The sequence below is a fragment of the Herpailurus yagouaroundi genome, unplaced genomic scaffold, assembly GCF_014898765.1.
Source record: "Herpailurus yagouaroundi ecotype Mexico unplaced genomic scaffold, PumYag 202, whole genome shotgun sequence".
Taxonomy (NCBI): domain Eukaryota; kingdom Metazoa; phylum Chordata; class Mammalia; order Carnivora; family Felidae; genus Herpailurus; species Herpailurus yagouaroundi.
Genome location: NW_024412433.1, coordinates 10,029,255 through 10,052,278, shown reverse-complemented (window position 1 = coordinate 10,052,278; position 23,024 = coordinate 10,029,255). Strand labels below are relative to the sequence as shown.

The 23,024-nt window shown below is 46.2% G+C and overlaps 1 protein-coding gene across 2 annotated transcripts in view; it reads right to left on the bottom strand.

Annotated features, from left to right (window-relative positions):
- Positions 1-23,018, bottom strand: part of PID1 (phosphotyrosine interaction domain containing 1) — a 232,595-nt gene extending 209,577 nt beyond the window's left edge. For both annotated transcript variants that reach the window (XM_040450790.1, XM_040450792.1), the window contains exon 1: positions 22,712-23,018. In XM_040450790.1, the coding sequence (XP_040306724.1) occupies positions 22,712-22,741 (30 nt within the window). In that variant the 5' untranslated portion in view covers positions 22,742-23,018. The remainder of the gene's footprint in view (positions 1-22,711) is intronic.
- Between the last annotated feature and the right edge of the window lie 6 nt (positions 23,019-23,024).

Genomic DNA, 23,024 nt, shown 5'->3' with positions numbered 1-23,024 from the left:
ACTGTCCCCCTCCTTCCCTTCTCCTTTCCTCTTCCTCTCCACTCCTGTCTCTCTCTCTCTTTTTCCCCCTCCTCCCTCCCGCCAACCTTCTTCTCACTCCCACACTCCCCTTCTCTCTCTTCCTTCACCCTCACTTCACCCTTCTTCTCCCTCTCGCTCCCCCCATCTCTCCCTTCCCTTTCTGCTCCCTCCTTCCCTCACACGGGTTTGAGACTAAGATACAGACTCCAGATGTCATTCCCCCGTCACACCTAAAATGCTGTCACATATCTCTCAAGAACAAGAATACTCTCTCTTGCATAATGGTAGTAAAAGTATGTCACCAACCATGTCAATGAAGCCCTTTAGAGCCATTATTTTCCTGGTCCAAGATCCAATTCCAGATCATGCACTGCATCTGGCTGTCCTGCCTAGGGACAGTGTCTTGGCCTTTCTTTGTCTTCCTTGGCATCGATATTTTTTTAAGAGCACAAGCCGGTTCTTTTGTACGATACGTGCTCCCAAAACAGGAGGGCCGTGCAAGTGGTACTTCCCGGTGCACCGTATCAGGAGGCACCTGATGAGGGTTCACCCTACTTCTGGGTGATGCTAACTCTGATTCTGTGTTGAAGGTGATGCCCGCTGGATTTCTTCAGTGAAAAGTTACACTCTTCCCTTTTTCAACTGATAATTTGTGGAGACATACTTCGAGATCTTGTGACTATCCTGTTCCAAATCGAACATCCGTCCACTGGTTTTAGTGTGCCCTGATGATTCTCACCTGGCCCAATTAAGATGATGGTTGCAAAATGGTGATTTTCTAATTCCATCATCCTTGCCTTATTTATTAGTTAACGTTGTGTAGTAACGAAGAGCTTTCCCCCCCTCTCCAATCTATATGTTTGTATCAGGATAGCTTCGTAGACTCTTATGTTTTACTCAACGGGATATAACCCCCAACAGCTGTTATTTATTTTGAGGGTCAGTGTGTACCATATTTGACCAATGGAAACCAAGCTAGCTTCAGTTTTCCTTTGAAATAATCCCTTTTTTTTGAGAATGTCCTTGCTTTATAGCACAACAAATAATGTGTTTAGCAATCCTGGAGGCCTCCAGGCTTCTTGAAAATGCTCAACCAGGGGCGCCTGGGTGGCGCAGTCGGTTAAGCGTCCGACTTCAGCCAGGTCACGATCTCGCGGTCCGTGAGTTCGAGCCCCGCGTCAGGCTCTGGGCTGATGGCTCGGAGCCTGGAGCCTGTTTCCGATTCTGTGTCTCCCTCTCTCTCTGCCCCTCCCCCGTTCATGCTCTGTCTTTCTCTGTCCCAAAAATAAATAAACGTTGGAAAAAAAAAATTAAAAAAAAAAAAAAAAAGAAAATGCTCAACCAGGGATCATTTTATCATAAGGAAAAGCAACCTAAAATTTTCTCCCATCGAAAACTCAACCATTACCAAGAAACATATGTGACTCTAAACAAAATAGATTCTACATTTTATATTTTAATTATTGTTTTTTTTATGAATAGCTCTGTTGACATCTCTTGCATTACTGAAAGTAAATATAACAGGTAATATCCCTACAGTAAACAGGCAATAACAAGATAAACACACGATATACTTTGACTTAAATGTCAAGGAGATCCAGGATACATTCAAAAGAACTTAACATAGACATATAGAATTGTGCGCTTCCCATTAATAGCTGCCTCTAAAGATAAATACATCTCTCTCTCTCTCTCCCTCACTCCCACTGAATATAAAAGTCAAACTCCACTCTCAGCATCCTCACTCATTTACAGTGCCACATACACCATATTACCTCTCACTTTTCCTTCCAAAGAAATTAAGAGATAGCAAATAAATTATAAAATATCATTAGTTTACTGAAGCACTACAGAAATAAAGATATTCACGGGGCTTGCATTGTGTTCCTATCTTTTTTTTTTTTTTTTGAAAGAGAGAGAGGGCTCAAGTGAGTGAGGGTCAGAGAGAGTGAGAAAATCCCGGGAGGTGGGGAGGAGAGAGAGAGACAGAGAGAGAGAGAGAGACAGAGAGAGAGAAGCAGGGCTCGCCCGAATCGGGGCTCGAGCTCACCCGATGCGGGACTTTAACTCACAAACCTGTTAGATCATGACCTGAGCCAAAGTCAGATGGCTAATGACTGAGTCACCCAGGCACCCTGTGTTCCTATCTTTATATCCCAAGTACTATGCAGGTGCAATGGACATACAAGGAGGAATAAAGACCCAGTTCCCAGCCGCTAGGGCTTAGAGGCTTCTAGAAGACAGAAGTCCATGAGTGATTCTACTAAAAAGAAAAACTAGAATGCGCTAAGCAGTAGGACTGCATCATAAGAACAAACTGTGGACACTTAGAAGAAAGGTATGATTCACTGCACTTGGAGATCAGGAAAGGCAGAAGACGGGCAGTTTCATCTGCTATGGGAGGAGTATGATCCCCTCGGCTGAGCATACAAGTGATGAAGGATATGTCAAACCAAGGAAACATTAGCAAAAGCATCGAACATAAAAACACACAGAATGTGGGAAATGGCTCAGGATGCATTAAAAGATGTAGACAGATGAAGACGGTGTATGACTTTGAACTCAAGCATCAAAGTCACTCCTTAGCATCCGATAAGGACACATCTTTACAAACACTGGCCACAGAAGGGAGGAAAGGAAATCTGCCTAATCACCAACATTTTAGCTCATTTAGCCTCGTTCCATACAAGCTTCTCACATCCAATGTGCAAAAGACTGCAGAAAGGGGGGAAGAAAGAAGAAGTGTAAACTAAATAACGTTTTCCCAAATACGAAATTAGCCAAATAGCATCTGTCCAAACAAACATAAACATCCTAAACTTCTAAACACTTAGATGAGATTTTCATTGTAATCACAAAGTCTCCGTTTCTCAGTAATCCTGGCAATTTTCAACACATGCCATTGCACAACATGCTTGTATTGAAAGATGGGCTGGAAAACCATCTGAGACCACGTCAGACTGTGGACACTCGCGTCACAGGACTGTGTCTGTGCTGACTGACTCTGCTCGCGTCGGAGGACTGTGTCAATTTCAACAGGACAGCGCCAGACCAGGGCGGGGTGGAGGGCTTGGGGGGGGCGGGAGCGGGGGGAGTGGGGACTGGGGGGAGCACGAAGTGTTCTGTGGCAAACAAAGAAACTCACAAAATCTGGGAGACCGGTAGTGCCCACATCTGCCATTATTGCCAATTCAGCACCTGTGGTAGAGCGGGCGTGGTGCTGCCATTTTTCCCTTTGACCTTGATAACAGAACTCTGACTCAATTTGGCTCAAAGCCCCGCCCAATTAAGATATTCTGTTCTCCCAACCAATACATGGCCACGCATAGTCCTCATCCCTGAAACGTGAGCATCTCCCCGGGTAGGACGCGAGGGGAAGCTTTCGTGCTCCTAGTAAAAGGGCACAGATTACAAAGGCTCTCCTCTTTTGCCCTCCACGGTCTTAGGATGGAAGTTTCCTCTGTGATAACAACAATCTACTTCATATTTAACTGACTGAAGCCTTCTTGAGCACAGGAACCACTTCTTTAGACCCACCTTATAATTTAGTTTGGCTCCTCACCCAAAAGCAAAAGCTCCATGACATTTGTTGAAAGTGAAGCTTTTAAGGGGCACCTGGGTGGCTCAGTCGGTTAGGCGTCCGACTCCGGCTCAGGTCGTGATCTCGTGGTCTGTGGGTTCAAGCCCCGCATCGGGCTCTGAACCTGGAGCCTGCTTTGGATTCTGTGTCTCCCTGTCTGCCCCTCCCCGGCTTGTGCTCTCTCTCTCTCTCTCTCTTTCTCAAAAATAATGAACATTAAAAAAAAAAAAAAAAAAGAAAGGAGAGTTTTTAAGAAAGGGATATGGGGGAAGGAAGCAGCCTGCAAATCTACCAAGTCAGTGTCCTTTGACCTTCACCCCTGTAATCAGCATTAATCAAATCTATGGCCCCCACTTCTTTCAAGTGCCACAATTCCTTTCAAGCCCAAAATGCTGCTGACCCACAAACTGTACTTTGATATTCAGTACTTAAAAATAGGCATAAAGTCCAAAAGTCACAATGAATCAATAATTATTTTAAATAAATATTTCTTTCAATAAAGCACACAAGGTTTGAAAAATATCTGATGTATTTGCAAGGTATACATTTTTGGTCCATAGGAAATGCACATAGAGTTCACAGATACCTTTGAAAAAAATTCCATGACCCTTTCGAGTTCCAAGATCCATACGTCAAAAAGTATTATTAATCCATAGTAAGAGCATTTTATCTGAATCGATTGCATAGTCAATAGACTACCCAGAACCCCAAGGATGTAAGCTGTAACAGAGCCATGACTTTGCCTTCTGCTTTGGCCAACTTTAATCCAGTTTTAAATTTCTGAAGCAGGCTTCTGCTCCTATTTATAACGTGAAGTTTAAAAAAACATGTTAACACTTATGAAATTGTTATGCTACATAAAAATTCCCCTGAGTCTAAGATGCCCATAGAAATGCAAGAGATGAAAAATAATTTGCTCTATCACGCATTTTCTTATTTACCAGCAGGCATTAATAGCTTCAAATCAAAGTTAAATTTCCTATTTAGAGGGGCCAGTGATTGAAATAAAAAAGATAAACAGCATCAGCTTCTTAACATAAGGAAGGCAGGCATCTGTTAAGTTCCAAGAGAGACTTTTTAAAGTGCATTTTACAAGCAATCAACAGTTTGTCAATTTCTTCCAGTCCCTGGATCAAAATGAATCCATTTGTCCTCTTCATCTACAACCCAAGAAATGAGTTTTGTGAGCATCTAAGGCGAAGATTATGCCGTCTTAACCATAAGCCAAAACAAAAAGAAAAGTGAGAAGAAAAGAAAGAATTTTTTAAAAGGCCCCAAAAACCAATGGCTTTGAAGCAACTGTCAAATTTGGTTTTGTCCAATGTAGCTGTGACTTCCGGCCTCCAGCCGCTGAGAAGGAAAATGGGACAAAGGAGAGGGGGCCGTTGCCCCTTGGGAAAGCTGTAAATAAAATGTCTGAGAGGTATTAGCAGTTAGCAAAGAGAGTTCAGAGAAATTCAGGAGTGGAATGAACTTCACTCCCATTCATTGAGGAAAGGGGGAGGAGAAAAGAAAGAACGGGGAGGGTCTGGGGGGGGGGGGCGGTGGAGAAAACACAGATAGGGCCCCAAATCGCAAAGCAGGTCTACCTTACGTGTAGAGAGCCCTGCAAATTAAGTTTTATTTCCAAAAGACTGCCTCCAAGTTTTCACTGAATGCTCGCCCTGCTCCTAGGTACCCTGCCAGCACAGTCCCCTCCTGTTCAGAGCACACACACACATCTCATGGGCCAGCCTCTGTTCAACGAGAGCATTAAATTATGTTATGAAGAAAAACGCCAGTTCTCTGGGCCAAGGAGTAAAGAGATCAGCACCGCGTTTGTACTACTTACCATTAACACAACAGAGAGAAAAGAAACACCAATTGGCCGGTTTCTTAGACTCTGCACCCTTCATTCTCTAGACCACCTGACTTCCAGAAAAACCACTGAGCTGTATCGCTCAGTCTGTCAACATCCTAAAACAGATATTGGCTGCACTCTATATGTGAATATTTAAGTATAATTTCAATTTCCCCACGAGGATTCCCACGGGAGAATACTGATTTGAATTTTCTTTCGTTACACGACACTCTCCCAAATTTGCACTTTTGCAAAGCCATTTTCTACAAAGCATCAAGCTCCTAGAGGAAAGACAAGGGGGTGGGGTGGAGAAGGGGGCGGGAGGATGCCCCAGCTGACTGACGCCAGATGAACCTTCCTGGATTCAGAGAGCTTTGTTTTGAAGATTTCCGCCTCGTATTAAATCAAAGTGGCAAAGCAGGTCTTGAAGACTAGCGAACTACATTCTCCACCCAGAAGGTCAAGGCTGCCAACACTGGACGTATTTAACTTTCTGGGCTAGAGAGCCCACACTGTCCTAGAGTGAACTTACGGAGCCGTTCACGTTTTTAACCAACAACTACAGATATTTCTCGAGAACTAAGACTCAGACAGCCTGGGACTGTGTCTTTTGGGCTATTTTGGCCCAAACGGCTGTATGTATCCCTGATACCGTTTCTACCCCAGACCCGGAGACAAGAGGGGATTCATTTTATAACGTGTACCGAAATTACTTTATTTGTGTTGGATGTAGTAAAAGCATCATTACTTAAAACGATAGGCCACTTTTTCAGTACAGAGATTTGGCAGAAAGGTGCGAGTGGCGTCCAAGTTACAAAAACCTGAAGATTTATAGCAGATGCCAACAGCAGGACTACGCCGTGATAAACAACGAGGACAAAAATCATTCTCCGGCGATGGGGCCAGAGCATGAAAGCTGCAGGCCAGGGCTGTGGGATAATGAGGATTCTTTTTGTTCAGGAACGTAAGGCTGTGTGCACAAAAAATTCCAGGGGGGAAGATGTTCGCACCCTTTCTTCGTCCCCCAGTGGAGCAAGCGCACAGTGGACGCGGGAAGTGTTCCCATAAGGAAGGACATGTGCGCGGCCATGACCCTCAGGTCCGTATCCCGGAGACCCTTCCAGCCTGGCTGCCTCGCTTTTCTCTGCCCACGAGCTCTGTTCCACACCACGCGTGTTGTCACACAAAATTTGAAGGCTGAGCATCAGAGGGTTCAAGGAAAATTCTTCCTGTGTAGCAATCAGAGTTTGTGGTTGCAAGCAGGAGACAACAACTCCAGCTCCCGTGAGAAGAAAAAAACAAACTATCAGAGTGACATCAAATTGAAAGGAGGAAGGAAGGACCAAGCTCAGAAAGGATGGGGATCAAGAAGCTCCTGGGGCTGGGGTGCCTGGGTGGCTCAGTCGGTCAAGCGTCCGACTTCGGCTCAGGTCATGATCTCACGGTCCGTGGGTTTGAGCCCCGTGTCGGGCTCTGTGCTGACGGCTCAGAGCCTGGAGCCTATTTCAGATTCTGTGTCTCCCTCTCCCTCTGCCCCTCCCCTGTTCATGCTCTCTCTCTCTGTCTCAAAAATAAATAAATGTTAAAAAAATTAAAAAAAAAAAAGAAGAAGAAGAAGAAGCAGCAGCTCCTGGGGTCTATGCAGCAGGACTGCAGGTCTCAGTGCTCAAAATAATCAGTTCTGGTGACTTTCAGCCTTTTGCCACCCTGCTCAGGATCCCAACTTTAGGGAGAAAGTGTCTTATTAACTTAGAGACTAGGGGGACACGTGGATGCCACAGCTAGAAGGCGACACACTGACAGTCCCCCGCCCACAGGACAGGGAGAATTCCCGAAAACGTGATCAGGGTGCTGTTACCAGAAGATGGGAAATGAAGCTGGGCAGAAAAAACTCACAGATGTCCACTTTAACCGCTACGGAAACCGTCTTAGCATCCCTACTAAACTGTTTATTTTTTCGACTTTTAGAGGCAACTTTGTCAAAACCTACAATTAATATGATCACCCAAGAGTCTGTTGCAAATGTTCCATACAGAGAACCCCACAGTGGGGCACCTGGGTGGCTCAGTCAGTTGAGCACCCAATTCTTGATTTTGGGCTCAGGTCATGATCCTAGAGTTGTAGGATTGAGCCGTGCCTTTCTCTCTCTCTCTCCCTCTGCCCCTCTCTCTAGCTTGCTCTCTCACTCTCTGTCTCTTTCTCCCTAAAATAAGTAAAATTTTTTAAAAAAGAACCCCATGGTAATCTCTAGGGTCTTCAATTTAGGAAAACACTTGGGGCTCCAGATGAGCTGATGGACATTCTTCTATTAGATAATGAGGGCTGAGTAATTCATCATGTTTCTCTTCTTACTTAGGCTGCCAGGAAGCTCAGAGCTGAAAGTTTCAGGCTCAGTTACAGTAGCTATCCTAGGATTTCAGGTACAACTAAACCCTTCATTATTTGATTGTTATTTGTGGGGTTTTAGTTCAACCTTGTTTGAATGCATGAGCGGTATTTCGAGCTTTTACTGAAAAGTACTTCAAAAGCATTTAGATTTCTTTCTTTACGAACGAGAAACTAATCCTTTCAGAACTGCATAAGAATCTAATACATAATTGTATTTGCTAAGCTTTTAGATTGGCCAGGGGTTTTCTGTTCTGCAGCCAGCATCATCTCTTTCCTTTCTTGCTAGTGCAGAGTTAACTTCAGGCAGCAGAAACTATTTCAGATGAATTTCTGGTTTTAAAAGTGGCTGTGGCCAAAAATATTAAGTTTGATCAGCTAGAAGGCTGCATAGATAAATAATAACCCTACTCTTGAGTCTGATTATAATGTAGGATAATTTTCAGAATAGTCGTCAAGGAACAACAGGGAACTGTCTCAAACCTAACCAGACAGAGGAATGAGTAACTAGACAGAGAAACTGGGACATACACAGCATTTACGCCATCACGAACCAAGGAGATTGGTTGAGCGTGAGAGGTCTAATCCACCAGTTTATAGGTAAAGCCACTTTCTGGTTAATTCCATGTACTTTTGATGCTAAACGTCATCAGAATCTCATAATTCTGCAGGAATGGGCAGAGCTAAGGGGAACAGAGAATATCTGGGAAGGTAAGGAAAATCGGAATATCTGATCTTCCCAAGAGGATCAGAAAACATCTACAGTGTGATTTTGAGTGGTTTGGGGGTGTTTGGGTTTTTTGTTTTTTGGGTTTGGGGGTTCTGGGGTTTTTTGTGTGTTTTTTCCTTCTTTTGGTGGTAACAGGAATTCTTAAATATCAAGGTGCTATCACCATTAAAGATGTCTTTCACGTTGGGTTTCCTGAAACAGCATCTGAACGGTTCTTCAGAGGCCAATAACCTGTGAGGAAAATGTTAAAAGCCATTAAGTTAAAAACCATTCTCCTTCCTCTAAATTCCCCCCTTTTTGGAAGCAATCTGTTCCAATGTTTGGCAGTAAAAATGCTCAAAATGAGCCAATACCGTACCAATGAGAAGTTTCCACTCGCCTGACACGGGAAACGCAGGAAACGGTGACCTGGGTTTGGTGAAGAGGCAGAGACGCCTCCCACTTCTGCCTGGACGCCCTCCCCCCCATGTTCAAGATCAGCAGATGCCATGGGCAAGGACACTTCCGGTTCCCATGCTTCTCTGTGCCCTGGAGAGAAGGGGCAACGGTGCATCCCCCCTCCCATCGCGAAGACGCCGACACAAATAACTGCGGTCACAGAATTTTCTAGCACATTGGCCTTTAAAAGTCAGAAGACCGAGGGGCGCCTGGGTGGCGCAGTCGGTTAAGCGTCCGACTTCAGCCAGGTCACGATCTCGCGGTCCGTGAGTTCGAGCCCCGCGTCAGGCTCTGGGCTGATGGCTCGGAGCCTGGAGCCTGTTTCCGATTCTGTGTCTCCCTCTCTCTCTGCCCCTCCCCCGTTCATGCTCTGTCTCTCTCTGTCCCAAAAATAAATAAACGTTGAAAAAAAAAAATTTTTTTTTTAAAAAAAAGTCAGAAGACCGAGAATCTTTTCCTGGTTCCAAGGACTCTATGAACTTTGGATTTAGATTTCCCACCAGCCAAACGAAGGAGCAGGGTCCCCAGCCCAAGTGCCCACAGGCCCATCGGCTTACGTGACTTAGTGATGCCTGCTCTTTAAGGCCTGGGACAAGCGAGAAGCCACCTCCGGTCCACGTGAGCAGCGCTGGCCGCTGGTCACCATATCAGAACCCACTGTGGTTTGAACCTCCCACTTTCCAAGAGCATCAGAAAGTTCAGATTTCCTTATAAATTCCTCTAATTTTTCAACCCTGGAAACTAATTTGTAAAGTGTTTATATACACGGAAGGTGCCAAAGGAAACATTTTGGGAAGCGACAGCCAAGCCTCAGGCCCCCGGTTTGTCAACTTAAAGGAGATCAAGTTCTTTACGGAAGTGCTCTGGGCTGCGGGATGTTCCTTCACGAAGGGCTGGCTTCCCTTCCCCCCTCACGTGGAAATTCACGGGGCACCAGCACCTGAAAGGTTAAAAGTCATCCTGCAGCAAACCAGACTCGCTTTCTGTCACCCACCGCTTCCCCCAACTGAACCCTTTGTGGCAAGACTCACTAAATAAACTCATGCTCCATGGAACACACTTTGAGAAACACCAAAACTCTATTATCCATCTAGCCCTAAAATGCTCTACGGCTATGGAAACTAAAGGAGGGGAAGAGATTCGTATTTACTGACTCCCATTAACGTGCCAGTCACCATGCTAAGCTTGCGTGTTCCATACCTCAACGAAGAGTCAAGAGCTAAATGTCATCACCCCCAGTTTGAAGTTGAGGATACAGATCAGAGGCCCTGGAAGTAACCTCTAATAAGTGAGGCAGCCAACATTTATTTCCACGCGTGCCTGATTAAAAACCCCACGGTCTTGGGGCGCCTGAGTGGCTCAGTCAGTCAAGCGTCTGACTCTTGATTTTAGCCCAGGTCACGATCTCGTGGTTTGTGGGATCGAGCCCCGTGTCAGGCTCTGCGTTGACAGTGTGGAGCATGCTCGGGATTCTCTCTCTCCTCTCTCTGCCCCTCCCTCGCTCTCATACGAGCACTATCTCTCTTTCTCTCAAACAAATAAAATGAAAAAAATAAATAAAAGGTATCAAGGCAAGTGCCTTAAGTTTGCCTCCTTCAAAAGAAAAAAAAAAATGTTTGTAAACTAGCTTAAGATTATTTTTGTGAATGCTTCTCAATAGCATTCTAAAGTTCAGTGGCCATGGGTGTGAAGTTGCTATGTGCTGTGTAAATTTCTGAGTTTCCATACTCCTGAGAAAAAGAATTATTCCATAAGAAATACATCGACCCTACATCTGCTAGGCACATCACATCTGTAAACTGGAAACAAGACCCACCCATGGTTTTGCGTGATGTATTCTGTTTTCTATCGCAAGAGGAGGAATATCAAGAAGGTGGCCTATCCAGTCATGGAGCCACAACCCACAAAATGTACCCATTTATCAGCACAATCCCGAGTCTACTGGCCACGAGGGTCGGAGCCAGGTGTTGGCACATAGGACAAAAAAAGGGCTCTGAGGACTGAGCCCCTCTGGGCAGGCTGGAAAGAAGGCAAGAAACACCACCAAGAGCAACAACAAGAAAGGAGCCATCCTGAATGATGGATGGAATACCAAGGCACCAACCTGAACCATCTACCCTTTGGGTGGGATTTCTTCTCTTGTTCAACTATTAGTTACAACATAGGATCCCTAGGCAAACAGAGATGGATGAAACATGCCATCTCGAGGACTAAATAAAGGAACGTATTTAAAGGAGCGAATGGAACTCTAAGAAAAATACAGGTTGTTATTTACATGCCAGTTAAAAGGATGTGAAGGCTACAGAGAACTGACAGAAGTGAGGGCAGAAACCGTGTATTGTTAGTTTCCCCAACACCTAGCACGTGCCTGCCATACAATGACTACTTCGTATACCCTTGTTTGAATATCTTTCTTTTTTTTTAATTTTTTTAATGTTTATGTATTTTTGAGAGAGACAGAGGGTGAGTGGGGAAGGGGCAGAGAGAGGGGGAGAGAAAGTCTGAAGCAGGCTCCAGGCTCCAAGCTGTCAGCACAGAGCCCGACACGGGGCTCGAACTCACAAACTGTGAGATCATGACCTGAGCCGGAGTTGGAAGCTTAACCAACTGAGCCACCCAGGTGCCCCAGACACCTTCCTATAGGGATAGTCAACATGTAATACACTGCGTAATTTCCAAAGTCCTGACCTGTGTAGAAGCCCATGAAACTATCACCATAATCAAGATGTTGAACACATCCATCACTCCCAACCCCTTGTTCAAGCCTTTTCAAAATCTGTCCCCTATCCGATTCTCAGATCTGCTAATGTGCTTTCCATCACTTTCCATCCCCACCAGGACTAAGCACTCCAGTTCATCCACATCCTCACCAACACAAGGTATGTTTGAAGTCTCTTTACTTTTATTTGTTTTTTAAATTTTTTTTTAACGTTTATTTATTTTTGAGACAGAGAGAGACAAAGCATGAACGGGGGAGGAGCAGAGAGAGAGGGAGACACAGAATCGGAAGCAGGCTCCAGGCTCTGAGCCATCAGCCCAGAGCCCGACGCGGGGCTCGCACTCCCGGACCATGAGATCGTGACCTGAGGTGAAGTCGGAGGCTTAACCTACTGAGCCACCCAGGCGCCCCTCTTTACTTTTAGCTATGCTATAGGTATGTAGTGATATCTCACAGTGGTTTTAATTTGCATTTTCTTGATGATTAATGATGTTCAACAGCTTCCTGTGCTTATTTCCTGTCCATATAACTTCTTTGTTCACATCGTTGGCTTTTTTTTTTTTTTTTTAATTGGGGTGTTTATCATCTTATCCACTATCTTGATATCCCGGACACAAGTCCTTTCCCACAGATTCGCAAGTATTTTCTCCCACTCTGTGTCTCCTCTAGTCATTCTCTTGTCTTTATTGCTTAAAGAGCAAAAGGTTTTATTTTGATGAAGTCCAATGTAATCAAATTTTCCTTTTATGGATCACTTTTTTGCTATTGTTCTAAGAAATCTTTGCCCAGTCCAAAGAAACTTTGGGCTGTGATGGACCATTCATTACCTTGATTTTAGGAATGTTTATACTGATGCATAAAAAGTTACAAAGATCTACTGCCTTTGTCTGCAAGCTTCCCAGTTTTAAGGCTTTGCATTTAGGCCTGTGATGAATTGTGAGTTTCTATACACCAGATGTATGATGTCAGGATCAAAGTTGGGGGGTTGTACGCAGATATCCAATTGCCCTAGCACCATTTGTTGAAAAGACTATCCTTTCTTCGGCAAACTTTGCACCTTTACCAGGATAGCACACACTTCTGATCCAAAAGCAGAATTCTCAAAAAAGGCCTTCGTTAACAGCCGCTAAAACATAAAAGTTGCACACATCCAATGCCGCCGGTCCGTTCGAAAGAAACAGAAGCACACGTATGTAAGGATGTGCCCAGAGAGTTAAAACAGTACTGCCTACACGAGAACAAGGAAAGAAGATGGACACGCCCCCGGACAAGCCCTGACAGAGAGAGGACGGAACCACCTGTGGTCCCAACTGTACCACAAATTCTATGCAGATACTTAAAAAGAATGAGTTGGACCTACGTGTACAGTAACCCCCCCCCCCAACATCCATAGGGAATATGTTCCAAGACCCCCAGTGGATGTCGGAAACCGCAGAGAGTACGAAACCCCCTATATGCTATGTTTTTTCCCATGCATACATACCTAGGACAAATTTTAACTTGTAAGTTAGGCACAGTAAGAGATGAACAACAATCACCAATAGTAAAATAGAACAACTATCGCAATATACTGTCACTGAAGTTAAGGGAATGTGGTCTGTCTCTGTCTCTAAAAATACCTTATTATCCTGTACGCATCCTTCTTCTTGTAATAAGGCAAATGATGTCAGCATTGTCATGTAACCTTGGGCAACTATTGACCTTCTAATGATCTGTCAGAAGAAGGATCGTGTGTTTCTGGACTGTAGTTGCCAGCCTGCAAGTAATTGAAACCATGGAAAGCCGAACCATGGATGGTTCGTAAAGCAAACAACATTCATGGTTTTATATATATATATATACACACACACATATATATGTATATATATATATACACACACACAAATATATATCATGGTTTTATATTTACATATATATAAATATAAAATATTTATATAAATATATATATTATAAATATATGTTTATATTTATATAATGTATATAAATATATATATGTATATATATACACACACACACAAATATATATCATTATTATTTTTATTATATAAACAAATATATATATTATTGAAATACATGAAAAGACCTAAATATGCATGTATTTCAATAATATATATATATAAAACCACAAATATATTTCAATAATATACATATAGAAAGCCACAAATATATATATATATATATATTACTGAAATACATGAGAAAGACCTAAATATGCACCTATTCATTTGTATATTTTTGCAAAAACCTGGACAAAGTTGTGGAAAAATCATTACCAGACAGGTTATAGGAGTTTCCTTCATGGATAGACTTGGGAAGAGAGAAACGGACAAGCTTATTAAGTTAACACACTTCTAAGCTGTCTGATTTGTTACCCTGTTACCCTAAGCAGATATTGTTTTGTAATTTGTTAGTCAACCCTAATATAAAACAGTAGCCACGGCGTATAGCAGGTATGCTACTCCATTTCACATCTGCACCACCATCTGGAAAAAAATTCTCATTGCTTCCCCCGCCCCCCCCCCCCCCGCCCACCCCCGTGGTTGGTTCAAGCAGGGAGAAATATATTGGTGCACGGAGGATACTCAAAAGAAAATTCGAAAGTAGCTGTTATGGGCTGAATCGTGCCTCTCCAAAGATTCATATGCTGCGATCCTAAGCCCCCACGCCTCAGAATGTGACCTTAGAAACAGGCATTGCAGATGTAATCGGTGAAGATGAGCTGGACCAGAGGAGGGCGGGCCCCTCATCTAACGTGGCTGGCGCCCTTCTGCAAAGCAGAAATTTAGGTACAGGGACAGACACAGGGAGAACGCCAGGTGCAACCTGGGGATCCTGCCAGCAAGCCAAGGGACATCTAAGATTTCCAGAAAACCACCAGAAGCTAGGAGGGAGGCATGGAACAGATTCTCTGCCTCGGAAGAAGCCAAAGCTGCGGACCCCTTGATTTTAGACCCCCAGCGTCCAGATGGGTGAGACAACAACAAATTCCTGCTGCTTAGGACGCCCAGCTTGTGGCAGCGCTAGGAAACTAAGGCACTGGGCTACCAAGAATTTCAGGCCCAACGCAGAAGAGCCACCTGTCGGCACCGTGGCTCCCCGGCCCGCAGCTCGGTTCCCAGGGAGTATCTACAGGAGACTCAGAGTGTGGACGGCTGTCTCCGCTATCCCACGTCATGGGTGGCTTGTACACGGGGGTGTCACACACACCTGGGAAGTGCCAGCCGGTTCCTGATGGAAAGGCACCCGAGCCCTCGGGAGCTGTGTGTTTATCCTCAGACCCACAATTAACAAAGAAGCTGTGAGGCAGGAACGGGGTCTCCAAGGGACCAGGACAAGGGATCAAGACCGGTGGGACTATTCTCAGGGTGACAATGAAGGAGGCTCTTTCTCAGCGGCAGCCCTCCTCTCCCCTCCCTTCCCCATGCGCAGTATTCACTCCTTCCTGGGGAACAGAATGAAAGGGAAAACAGCATTTTAAAACTGGAGAGGCTCTAACCCAGGCTCCTTGCCCTCAGCGGGCTTGCAAGTGTCTCTGCTGCCATAGCTGCTGCATCGAAAAGAAGAGCCAGGAGCACCTGGGCAGCTCAGTCGGTCAAGTGTCTTATTTTTAGTTCCGTCTCAGGTCAGGATCTCACAGTTTGTGAGTTTGAGCCCTGCATCGGGCTCTGTGCCGGTGGCATAGAGCCTGTTTGCGGTTCTCTCCCTGCCTCTCTCTCTGTCCCTCCCTTGCTCTCTCTCTCTCCCCCCCCCCCTCAATATAAATAAACTTAAGAAAAAAAAAAAACTTCTTCTTTAATAAAATAAAATAAAGAGGAGCCAGCCCAGGAAAGCAAGCATGATGACTCCTCATGACGCTCAACTTTTTGTCTTAAAAGTGAGCTCCGCAATCGAAATAGGTTTGTTTTGTTTTGTTTTTTTTAAATGATGTTTACAATTACCAAGTGAAAAGCGAAAACAAACCACAATGTCTAACCGGAGGCAAACAATCAACCAGACAATAATCTGAGGCTGCCACGGACGGAGGGACTCTAAAGTCAACCCACACTTGTCCCTGTTGGAGACCCTGCAGACACTCTGACGATCTGGATTGTTTTGAGCATAAAACCCCAGCCTTCCCTTGGTCTCCGCCTGCCTGGAAGAGTACCGCTGAGATCCGCCTAAAAGCAACTACTTTCCACATCCCATAATTGTAATGACCAACGTTAACTACCTCTTGAAGCACATTTACTGTATTTTCCAGACGTGCTCCCTTTGGCAACACAGCCCCCGTTTGCCACCTTTCCTAGGATGTTGACCAGAAGCAGACAAGGGAGGAAGAAGCAGTAATTTCGTTGTTTTATAACGTCTGTTTTCATTTTCTTTGAATCCACCGCAAATAAAGTCACACACTCGGTATAAAAAGAGCATGCTATATAGACACATTCATTTCGTCCCAGTTTATGAGAGTCGGGCATCCCTAGACTTTTAGAAATACAGAGAACATGGTCAAGAGCAACATGGTGTTATCACTGTATTAGTTTATGATGGCTGCTATAACAAATTACTATAGATTGGGGGGCTTAAGACAATAGAAATGTATTCTCTCACGCTTCTGGAGGCTGGAAGTCCCGAATCAAGATGGCGGCAGGGTCGCGGTTCCTGCAAAGGTTCTAAGAACACAGTCTTGATTTTTCTAGCTTTTGATGGCTGCCAGAATCCTTAGCAGTCCTTGGCTTGTGACAGCAGAACTCCATTCTCCGCCCGTCTTCACACAGCTTTCTCTCCTATGCCTCCTCTGTGCCTTCAAATCTCTCCTTGTAAGGACACCGGTCACTGGATATAGGGCTCGCCCTGATAACAAAGACTCAACTAGTGTATAAGCTTCAACAAGCAGAGGGAGGTGGTGTTTTTCTCGCTATTGGAATCTCCCTTATCAAAATAAGACTTCAGCGGCAACAGCTGAGGGGAGAAGAAGGAGATCTGGGCCATCAGACACGGGGAAGATGACCTCAACAAGGTGAGGGACCCAAGTGACACGAGCACTAGGTGAGCCAGCTTCATGAGACTCTGGAAGCACCGAAATAGGCCCAAGGTCGCGAAACAAGTCTGTGCCTTATTCCTGAGACCGTCCCTTTCCAGTTCTTGGCCTGAGGGTTCGGACTTAGTGAATACTCTGATGCTGTGTCACTGGTTGGCAGCTAAACTGGGATCAAAACTCTTTTTTAACATAAAATGATAGCAACTAATTCCACTGGACTCCAAGGAGGTCTTTGGACAAAGGCCTCATCTATTTCTTCTTGCTCTACTTCAACAAAGCCTGCGTTCAGATCTGTGCCCAAGGGGGCCGAGTGAAGCACACTGTGGTGTTACTGAGTGTTGCTGGACTAGTTTTATTTGCTGACCACTAACGACTCCCTGAATTGCTGCTATTTGCTATTTTGGAAAGCCCTGTGGAAGGCAGCCTGATCCCCAGTCGCCTTGGGGCCGTCCGGGATGGACTCTTCCAGGATCCAGTCTACAGGCCTAATTCACATAGTAGGATGGAGTCAGTGTAAAGGGAGCGGGGAGGAGAGAGCCAATCTGGAACATCAAACAAAACGCGCAAGTTGCCTAACAGCCCCAGATAACCCAGTACAGTCAACAAGAAACAGCCCAATTAGGCAATGGGTAACCAGGGGGCAGAGAGTTTTTTCCAAGGCTGACATTTTGCAAGTCACTTGGGGGACAGTTTGTTGACAAACCCAGAGAAAGACCCAATGATGTGAAGCTAACATTCTGCTCCTGAAAGACCTCAGATTAACAACTCCCATGTTTCCTTAAAAACAATGAAGCCCAACGCTTTGTAGTCAACTCATCTAAGAGGGGTGAAAAGAATCGCAAAATCTAGAACCAATTTGGTGAGAAACCCGTGCCTCGCTAAGAGCAGCTATCCCTTATTTCCAAGAAAATGCTCCCGAACTCCCCAACCTCCTTCCTCCCTTCCCCCCATTTTTGGTCTAAACGTGGAAGGACTTCAGACAAGATCAGGCTGGGTGACCAGCTCTCAAGGTCTCTAGTGTGGATAAATGCCATGTGTTCCAGTTGAAGAGACTTCTAAATGGCACCTGGGAATCTCGGCTCAAGTACGACATAACAGCTTACTTCCCCCAAGATGAGGGCCACCAAATGAGGGGAGCCCTGGTCAGCCCAGGCAACCGCAAGAGATACGAAAGCAGCCTCTCTGAGCCACTCACCCCGCCACTGTTGCAATTCCATTTATTAATAGACAACAGCACCAGCACATCTAAAGCAAACTGCTGGGTGGCGCAGTCAGTTGAGCGTCCGACTTCGGCTCGGGTCATGATCTCACAATTCGTGGGTTCGAGCCCCGCTTTGGGCTCTGTGCTGACAGCTCAGAGCCTGGAGCCTGCTTCGGGATTCTGTGTCTCCCTCTCTGGCCCTCCCCAGCTCGCGCTCTTTCTCTCTCTCTCTCTCTCAAAACTAAATACACATTCACAAAAATAAAATAAAGCATCCTACTTTGTCTTACCATTCGCACTACAGAAAAGTGGTTAAGAAGCCAGCTCTGAAGCCAAACCACCTGGTTGGAATTCCAGCTCAGCTCGTTTCTAGCCACCCTTCCCTGACCAAGTCGTGTAACCTCTTTGGATTTCGGTTATTTAACTATAAAACGGGGATAAAAGTGGCTATGGAAGGTAAATGAAGTAGGCGATTCAAATAAAACCCCCAGCCCCGTGCCACACGCACAACACGTGCTCCATAAAAACGAGCCATTGCCAGTTCCTTCCTTGCTCTGTGTATCTTTCGTCAATGTGGTCTGCCCGGAAAAGTGTCATATTTGCCAAAGTTTGCTCTCCGCCTGGCGGGCCGGGCCTAACGCTCTCCAGCTGACGTTCTAGACAGTTCTTCCATCGCTGAGAAGTGATGAAAAGAGAGAAGTAGAGAAATAAGTCTAGAACAATCTACAGTCCGCGTGAAGGTGAAATCTGTCAGATAAGGCAAGGCAGAGGAAGGGCAACATAATCTTACCTCCCAAAATCTGCCAAGTTTTACCTCCAATAAAACTTAAGCTCTATTTACATGAACCTCTCTGCCAGCCCAAAGTTTAACCGGCAACGAGAGAGGGCAGGATCTGGTTTCCTTCCGATCCTTCCTCATTTCACCCTGCTTTAAAGGCGCTAATGCTCAGCCGCTGGACAAAATGAGAGTAAAAAGGAAAGTAGTGAGAGGAAGAAAATGATCCAGGCTGAGACGCCAAGAGTGAGCTTTACGGATAGCAGTTCCGTATTTCCTGGGTCTGCCATGGAGAAATTTCAGTCTCAGGGAAGACAGGCAAATGAGGAAATTGGAACCCAAACGGATCACCTCACGAGAAGACAGGCGCACAGACTCCACGCTTAGAATTTGCCGGCACTTGCTTCTCAAACATTCCTACTATCACCCTGTCCTTGTAGTAACTCCACCCCAGGCAAGGATCTGTTGGCCTCCTTTGTTTCGAGCTCCGTCTCCATTCGTCTTTCTCCTGCTCTCCCTCCTCTCCTGGCCCGCAGAGAAATGTATCTGGTAGCTCACTGGAGACATATGCTCTGGGAAAACACACCTGCCTGTGGCTAAACGTGTCTGTACTCCTGCCTGCGTGAGTCTGTCATTTCTAAGGGATCTGGCCCACCCAACAGTTGAGGCAACTCAGAAGCCCGTGCAAGTTGTAAAATACCAAGGCCGGAAGGAATCTCATCTCTTTTAAAAAACCAATACCCTAGCCCTAAAAGTCCCCTTTGCTTTTCTGAGAGGAGCCTGTCTCAGATCCGCTCCTTTAAAAACATAGAACTCTCCCGAGTCCCTCCAAGAAAAAGAGTCCGCTGTGCAGTGGAGAAGGTGAAAAGGGAAGAATTAATATTTATTCATCTTTAAAAGTTGGGGTGGCGATTGAAATCTTCACATTCCTTTTGATCCTATTCTATTTTTAATGGCAGAAACTCCCAGCCAGGGCTCCAGTGGGATGCAACAGAAGTTTTAACATTCAGGGGAGCAAATGAACTTGCCGCGGTGTGTGTGACTGAATGAGAAATTATCCAGCTCAGCTCAGCCCTGCTCGGGGCAACAGGTCCCTGCACCCCGTTACTGGATTTGGGTCAGTCAGCTACACCCCAAAGCAGAAAATATCGGCATCATTTTGTTTGGCCAAGAAGCGAGTACCGATAGTGATAAGCAAGCCTGGTCAGAGATGTCAGCTCTGACCAAGAAGGCTGGCTGCCAGACCGACGTTAGCTAGAAGGTCACGGTCAGGCCTAAGCAAGGTTCTGCCACACCGCCAGGGCCACAGACTCTTGGAATGGGCATCACCTAGAAGGAACGCATAAAATCAATTTAGAAACAAATGTCATTCTTCCCTCCCCTCGCCTCTTTTGTTTCTAGGTGCTTGTACAATAAATTGGCTCCCTCGTCCTTAGTCCTATTCGGGAGCTCTGGGAATGCTTCCTTTAAGGATTTTCTTCACCCCAGCTCATCTAGATTGCATTCTTGCATTAAAAATTAATGAGGAAAAAAAAATTAATGAGGTTGTACGAGAAGGTTAGGGTTTGTGTGAGAAGGGTGGCGCTTGGCCTTCATTCAGGAGTGGGAGCCCCATCCAGCACAACATCAATCACCGTCTCCACGGCCATAGAATCAGGGCGAGATAAAGCATCCCGTTCGCTGAGGAATCAGCAACCAACCTTCCTATACGGTGGTGCCTCGAGGGCAGCAAGGGGAAGAAAAAACCCCAGACAGCAAACAGAGACCGTGACCAACATAACCACCGGGAATGTAAATAAAATATTATTATGCACAGCTCACTCACCACCTCACCCTCAACAACTCCCTCCCCCAGAAGCAAAAAGTACAAACATACAAATTGTGTGTTTTTAAAAAGAGCCGAGCTGCTATTTGGAAAGAAGCCACAAATAGGAAGATTTTTCTCCAGTTGGCTCGCTACTGTAATCACAAGGCTTGAGCTGCACCTTCACAAGCGAACCAGGCTTGTTTACTAATTTAAACTTGGGGAGCATGAAGCTGAGCCTCACTCACGTCGGGAAGTACCTTCCAACAGTGATTTGATCTCAGTCAGGCCTAAGCCATGTTTACCTGGGCTTTCAAAAGCCCAAACCTAGGGCTCTTTCGACAGCACACTTTAAAATGAAATAGATGCACTCCAAGAGCCAACTGTAACAATCCAGGCTCGTGCCAAACACACAGGTGTAAATTTCACACAAGAGCCGGCGAGGGCGTTTCTAGTAAAGGAACGATCGCCATGCGGAATGCAAGCCAGAGCTCTCGCCTGCCCAGGGTCACGTGCTCCAGAGCACAAGGGAGACCTTAAACGAAACAGGGCGGCAGAAAGAACTCCAAGAGCCGAAATCCACAAACTTCGCAGAGGTACAGAACACCAGGCCAGAAAAGCTGCCTCAAGGAAGTCTGGCCTTATCTCTCTAAGGACTTCTAAAGAGCCACCCTCATCACCTGGACGGGGAGCCCGCCATCCTCCTCGGTCACCCCTTCCTTCAGAAGAGAAGCCATGCCCTGAACTGACAGGGACTTCAAATGGCACAACTAGTAGCTGGTGTCACAGCCGAAATACATTTACGTTACCTTTGGTCAATCACTCAGACTCCATGTTGATATTCTCTTAATAAGACAAGGAGGTTAGAGGCCGGTCACCTAAGACCTTGTGTCCAAGACTAAAGGTCTCTTCTCTTGTTTCGTCTGTTTGAGACCCTGGGGAACTGGCCTGGTGTCTCAGGTTCTGTTCATGTGAACCCACTCCCCACAAATCCAAAGACCCGGGGAGGCTTGGAAACAGGCTGTGGGGCATCTGCTTCTGCTAAATGCAATGCCCTCTGCAGGTTAATCCTCAGTATGAAAACTGATGGCAAAGGTTAGCCTCTCCCAGCATCTAAGGGACAGTCTGCATTTTGCATTTGGAGCTTTACATTTTCATTGAGAAACCTCCCAAACCAGCCAGGGTTCCTGGCCTCAACTATACTAAGTGTTCCGACTAGCTCAGCCTCCAAGGGCGCGTATTTTACCACTTAAACACTCCTTCAAAGTTTACTATGAAACAATGTGGCTCTCAGCCTGCCAAAAGTTTAAGTGCAGGTTTCGGTGGATTTTATCTGGCAGAGTAACCGCCCTCTCTCTTGGCAATATTTGCGAGCAAAAGGCAGTCATCAAACCTCGCAGTCTGGGCAATTCCAGGGTCCCAAGTGTCACCGGATGAGCGCCTTTCTGTAAACATCCCTCCTTCTCATTTTGACCCCCTTCGTGTCACCCTGGCTTCAGAATCCAAATTAAAGGCAGTCTGCCATGTCAGTGGACAGCACTGAAAAACTTTTGATGGGATGACCCAGGGCATAACTATTCCTAGCTGAACTTAACTTTCGATTTTCAAATATCTGGGGGAGCCGAAGTTCAGGGGAGATGAAAGGAGAGCACCAACAAACAGGAAAATAAAATGAAATATAAAATAAAGTGAAATATAAAATAAAATAAAATAAAATAAATAGCATACCATGGCCAAGTCAAAGCAAGTTTGATATTTCCAAATTACACTGGCAAATGGATGTTTCCACAAATCATTTCTTCTGTCTTTCCCGGAGAGACAAAAAGAAGGGAAAAAAAAAAAATCTGGATGCCAAAACCCTAACCCCAGATCAGTAAATCGTGCCCGCGGAATGCAATCTAAAATTGCTGGTCAGAAAGTGCAAGCTTCCACATATCAACACGCACACAAACACCCGAAGCCAAAAGTTGTAACGCCCGAAGCGATGCGTTGGTCCACGTCCCCCGTCTGGCCCCCGCCGGGTGCCCGGCGGTGCCGGGCTAAGCTGACAGCATCCTGCTCTTCCACGACCGACCGCTCCGGGCAAATCCCCGCCAAGGGGGCGCAGGCGCCCCCCCCCCCCTCGGGCTCCTCGGGCCCGGGGCACCTCCTCCTCCAGGCTGGCCCCCGGCCGGCCGGCCGGCCCTGCGGGCGCCCCTTACCTGCAGGCGCTCGGTGGCCGGCTGCCACATCTTCCAGCCCGGGGTTTGGCCGAGGAGACGCCGGCGAGACTCTCGATCGCGCCGGGGGCAGGGGGTGGGGGGCGGGGGGCGAGGGGCTGCGGCCCCGCTTTACATCTGGGGTCGGCGTCCGCGGGGGCGTTCGTCCCGGAGCCGGCCGCCGCCGCGGGGTGGGCGCAGGGGGGGCCGCGAGCAGAGGAGGCGGCGCCGCGCTCCGCTGCCGGCAACTTGTGGGCACGGCGGCGCGCCGGCTGTCCTGGCGCAGCTGCGAGAGGACTGCGCAGCTCCGCCCGGG